Genomic DNA, 5036 nt, shown 5'->3' with positions numbered 1-5036 from the left:
GATTACAGCAGATTTCAACCGCCGCCACATATCGAGACATGTTTGGTGTATATTCGGATCGTGTACATTCCTACATAATACGATTGTAGATTTGATACATTCGTGTACATTCTCTACATAACACGATTATAGACTTGATACATTCGTGTACATTCTCTACATAATAAGATTGTACATTTGATAATGTACAACCGTGTACACGATCCGGATGTACACCAAGTTTCACCGTAACAGATACTTATTCTGGACCCAAAATAACTTTACGGCGGTATTATATTTACAAAGCGTCGTAAGTAATTATGGCGGTTACATATAGGGGTCAATATCGTACGGTGGTATGAATTGTTGGGCCGGGCTCAGAATCTGCGAAAACGGGCCTAAATAGAGAGACAAGTATTAAAGCCTCTTTGCTTCCCTGAATTTCTCAATCGCCACTACAATGGGAAGCAGCAAAACGAAGAAGAAGAAATACGCAGATGACTCCCCAACTACTGAATCTTCATCACCATCTCCTTCCTCCTCTGATGATGATGATTCCTCCGATCGGCGACACCACTCCCATCGTAAGGACCGTCGGAGGAGAGAAAAGGAGAAACGTAGAGAGCGAGAGGAAAAGAGGAGGAAGAGGAAAGAAAGAGAAAGGAAGAAGAAGAGAGAAAAAATGGTGAAGAGAAAGAGAGATTATGATTCTGATGACGGGTCTGGGTCCGGTTCAGGGTCAGAGTTAGAGGCTGCTAGTAGGAAAATTGACCCTAAAACTGTTCTGAGCGATATGTTAAAGGAGTTTCCAAGTGCAGCTAACGATTTGAAGCAGGTTTGTATGTTTCTGTATATACATGAATACAGTGTGTGATTGGAACACAAATGCTTTGTGTTTGATGGGTTTTCTGCAATTTGGGATTTTTGTGCGAAACTATGAATTCGTTTGGTGTATTTAAAGTTTAGCATATTATGTTTGGGTATTTGTATGGTTTTGTCTTTGTGCTTCTTCATACAGCTGAGCATGCTTTTTGTTTCTTGTAAATTGATTCTTGTCCATGCTTTTGATTAGAAGATATACTGTATTGACATTTATTTATTTTGGGAAAGAGTCATGATATCATCTTATTTTGGTCTTTAGCTTCTGCAAATGATCGATGATGGACAAGCTGTTGACATAAAGGGGATTTCAGAAAAATCTTTGAATAGGCATCTGAAGAAGCTTTTCCGCTCGTTAAATCTTAAAGAGAAAGGCGATAGAGTCTTTTTAATTCGCTCTAATGCTCCTCCAACTTTGGATGTTGTGGGAACCCTGATTCAAAATCATGTTGGTCCTACAGAGCAGAATATTGATCATTCTTCACCAGTGAATATTCAAGATTCTATACTGCCTGAAGCACAACATGGAGAAGCTGTTCCTGACAATAATGTGTCGGCCCCAGGCCCTGAAGATGAATCTTCTGCTCCTAAAAGAAGGTCGACTATACTAATCAATCCCTTTTTTCATTATGAACATTTTCTAAGTGCATTAACTATTGAATTGGAGATGGCAACAATTTTAAAGATTTATATTACCGTCTGCTTAATCCTTGTCACTTTCGGCATGTTTGCAACTTTTTTTCATTTCCTTTATTATAAAGTCTGATATATTAGTGTTTTCTTCTGCAGGGTGGTTGGCCCTGAAATGCCATCGGCTGAGTTACTTGCAGCAGCAGCAAAGTTAACAGAAGCTCAGGCTGAGCTCAGGTAACTCTTAAAAAATTTCTTCAATCTAACTTTGGTCTCTCTTTCTTTCCTTTTTTTTTTTCTTTCTCCCTTTTGTTCTTTCTTAGACTTCAATTTGAGAAGATGGTGGCTTTGAATAATTGTGTGACATGTATTCCTAGAATCCTAGTATTTGTTTCTTCTCCACCTCAATTATACATGCTTTATTCTAATTGTAGAGAGGCTGACATGGAGGAAGACACTGCACTATTTATAGGACCTCCACCCCCAGCTTTGGTTGCTGAAGCAGAATCTGCAAATGAGGCTGAGCGTTTTGAAGAGGTTCGCAATTTTACCCATTGCATTACTTGCTCTGATTTTCTGAAGTTAATCTCTAAATTGCTTGCCGATTATGATATAGCCAAATGTGTAGCATGTGCTCTAACTATGTATATCTTGCCTTTGTGAGGTTTGAGAGTCTCTTTCTTCTTCATACCTGTACGTTATGGGTTTCCTGATCCTTTAAGGCAATCTAATGTTTAAATCTACTTAGGATAGATGAATAAATAGAATATGCCATAGGGTATTTTTATAAGTGATAAGTTATAACATGATTATTGTTTCATGTGTTCTGTCTCCACAAATTTTTTTAAGAAACACTTCCCCTTTTTTCTCGTTAGATTGAAGTGGTAACATAAAATTAATTAGTTTCACATTCCAAAATGTTGTCCAAAATAGAAATTATTGGAAAAGAGGAACCCATCGTTATAGCCGGTCCCAAGTAGCTTAGGGTTGATGTCTTGTTGAATTTGTTGTCACTGCACCTTTGTGTCCTGATTCGCATGAGTTTTCTACTGGTGCAACAACACATGAATATTTCATCATTAGTTTGGTAATATAATGGATGCGGTAGAAGTGGCTGCTTAACAAAATGGTTTCGAATTTTTCTTATAGCATTTTTTGCAAGGCACTGTATCGTAAAATGATGAGCTCTATTCACTGATATCTCATCATGCAGAAATGTTCGTGTCTCTGCTTAAAACTGTTAATGTGATTTTAAGGTATAATGTTTCCATGAAAATTATATATTTCTGGTTATGTGATCTACTTCTCATTGTCATGGATCAGGTTACTAGAATCATGGGAGCTGAACCTGATTCTCCTTATGATATTCTAGGAGTGAACCCAAAGATGACTTCCAACAATGTAAAGAAAAGGTACGGTTGTCGATAGGAGTTTATATAAGCCTGTCAACTGTATATGATCTTCAATACTTTGTTCGTAAGATTCGAGGTGTAGTCATCAGCAGTTATCGTTTGTTTGTTAACCGATATTTGTTCTTTAGCTCTGTGCTCAATTCTCCATTTTGGGCTTCATTGTTTTGTGAAATGTGGTTGATTAGTCTCTTAATCATCTCCTTAGGTACTGGAAGCTCTCTCTTTGGGTGCACCCAGATAAATGTTCCCATCCTCAAGCCAACCAAGCATTTATTAAATTGAATAAAGCTTTTAAAGATTTGCAAGATCCAGAGAAGGTGGGTTTCTTAGACACTGTTGTTTTGATGCTTAAGATCATTGTTGACATTAATAATAATGTACGTTTCATCTTCTATATATTGCCCTTACAATTAGAAAAACAAAATATTATTAAGTTCCTATTCTTCTTTGCAGCGAAAAGCATTGGACGACAAAATTAAACTCCAGGAGGAGCAGGAGGCATTCAAGGTTGTAGTTTTGCGGAACTTTAGTTGTAACTTTCAGAAAGTAAAAAAGGGAAACGGTACACTAATGCTTTCTTCTATAATAGGTTGAGTTGAAAGCAATGCGTGAAGCTGCACAATGGAGAAAGTTGCAAGGTTAGCTGGTTTTATCAATTTACTAAAATATTTAATTACTTAAGAAACCTCTAGTAATGTACCTAAAGAACCTTAATCAATAATGATGGGAGCGATCGTGCTCATACTTGACTAGAGTTCTAATTTGTAAGAGATGATCAATTAGATATTTCATTATGGGAAATGGTAATAGACAATCATCAAATCTTAAACTATTGGTGTGTGCCATGTACAAAACAATTTGAGGTGTGCCAAACTTAATGAATCTACTCAACTTGCAGGTATATCAATGGAGGGTGACGAAGAACTCTTAGCAGAGTTGGAAGTTAAAGCGCCACCTACAAGGGATGAATGGATGACAACTTTACCTCCTGAAAGGAAGGTAATAATTTATCCTAAATGTTTTTGCAGTCAAATGAACTGGTTTCTTCCTAAAGATAAATTTAGCAGATAATTTTCCCTTGGACCTTGAATAATACAGTATTCTTCAGATGTCATATAGCGATTTCCTCTACAAACCTCCTTTCCGGTCTTTACAACTTCCTTAATCATGTCAATCTACCATTATTTATTGTTTCCAGGCTGGTGGTATGCCGACACACTCAACATCATTTAGTAAGAATGCAAAAGAAGGTCGTGGCGATACAAGCGCTTGGACAGATACCCCAATGGACAGAGCTCAGAAAGCAAAGATGAAGTAAGAAAACTTCATTTTGGCTTCTATTTTTTAATACTTCCAAGTGATTTTTATGACCAATATGTGCCATGTCTGCTTTTCAGTTATCTAGAAGCATATAATGAGGCAACAGCACTTGCTTCAAACGAAAAGGACAAGAAGATGTCAAATGCAGATGCTGCTTTGGTTGATGAATATAATAAAGCAAGACGCTCGAAATCACTGGTTATGAAACATCAAGAGGAGGCTGCTGCTAGTGCTAGTCGGCCAAAGAAGAAAAAGTCGAAGCAGAATGTACAACAAGAACAAGGAAAGATAAAGGAGAAGGACGAATGGGCTGGAAACCATCCTTGGAAGCCTTGGGATCGTGAAAAGGACCTCACTGCTGGCAGGCAAAAAGTCAAATTGGATACTGAAAACATGGCTCAAGGTTTGACCTCGAGGTTCAATTCGGGCAACTTTCAGAGGAACTTCCTTTAAAAACCGGTTCTTCTTTTACATTTGTGCACTACTACTACATGAATGAAGCTATGAGATTTGGCCTGGTGATTAATATTACGCTGTTATCAGAGTAACTGTTGTAAAATAATTTAGATAAAGGTGGCGTAATATTATGTGTTGTGCCATTGCTGCCTTGGTGTTTGTAGTACATGGAGAATAGAAGAATCTTGCTTCCTTTCTACATCAACGAATTCTTACTTTTTTGATTTGTGGATAATATTCCTTCAATTGATTTTAAGCTCCAAGATGTTTTACTTGTCAGATTCCACTCAATCATTAGAGTCGGACACTCATTTTTATCCATTAAAAAAAAAAAAGTTTTATTGCCATCCCAATAACAAT

At 37.2% G+C, this 5036-nt stretch overlaps 1 protein-coding gene across 1 annotated transcript; it reads left to right on the top strand.

The window, feature by feature from the left end:
- Positions 1-439: 439 nt before the first annotated feature.
- On the top strand, positions 440-4673 carry LOC139882583 (uncharacterized). Its single transcript, XM_071866873.1, has 11 exons — positions 440-814; positions 1121-1455; positions 1648-1725; positions 1923-2025; positions 2812-2900; positions 3106-3217; positions 3354-3407; positions 3490-3538; positions 3799-3899; positions 4099-4214; positions 4298-4673. The coding sequence occupies exons 1-11, from the start codon at positions 440-442 to the stop codon at positions 4671-4673; spliced, it is 1788 nt and encodes a 595-aa protein (XP_071722974.1).
- The last annotated feature ends 363 nt before the right edge of the window (positions 4674-5036 follow it).

The sequence above is a fragment of the Rutidosis leptorrhynchoides genome, unplaced genomic scaffold, assembly GCF_046630445.1.
Source record: "Rutidosis leptorrhynchoides isolate AG116_Rl617_1_P2 unplaced genomic scaffold, CSIRO_AGI_Rlap_v1 contig288, whole genome shotgun sequence".
Lineage (NCBI taxonomy): Eukaryota > Viridiplantae > Streptophyta > Magnoliopsida > Asterales > Asteraceae > Rutidosis > Rutidosis leptorrhynchoides.
Note: the sequence above shows the minus strand (reverse complement) of the source record. Positions and strands in the feature narration are given on the sequence as shown.

Excerpts from the sequence above, each read along its gene's own strand:
- LOC139882583 (XM_071866873.1), top strand. The coding sequence starts at position 440 with ATGGGAAGCAGCAAAACGAAGAAGAAGAAATACGCAGATGACTCCCCA. Across the intron at positions 1,456-1,647 it reads TCTTCTGCTCCTAAAAGAAG|GGTGGTTGGCCCTGAAATGC; the intron begins GTCGACTATACT and ends TTTCTTCTGCAG. Across the intron at positions 1,726-1,922 it reads GAAGCTCAGGCTGAGCTCAG|AGAGGCTGACATGGAGGAAG; the intron begins GTAACTCTTAAA and ends TTCTAATTGTAG.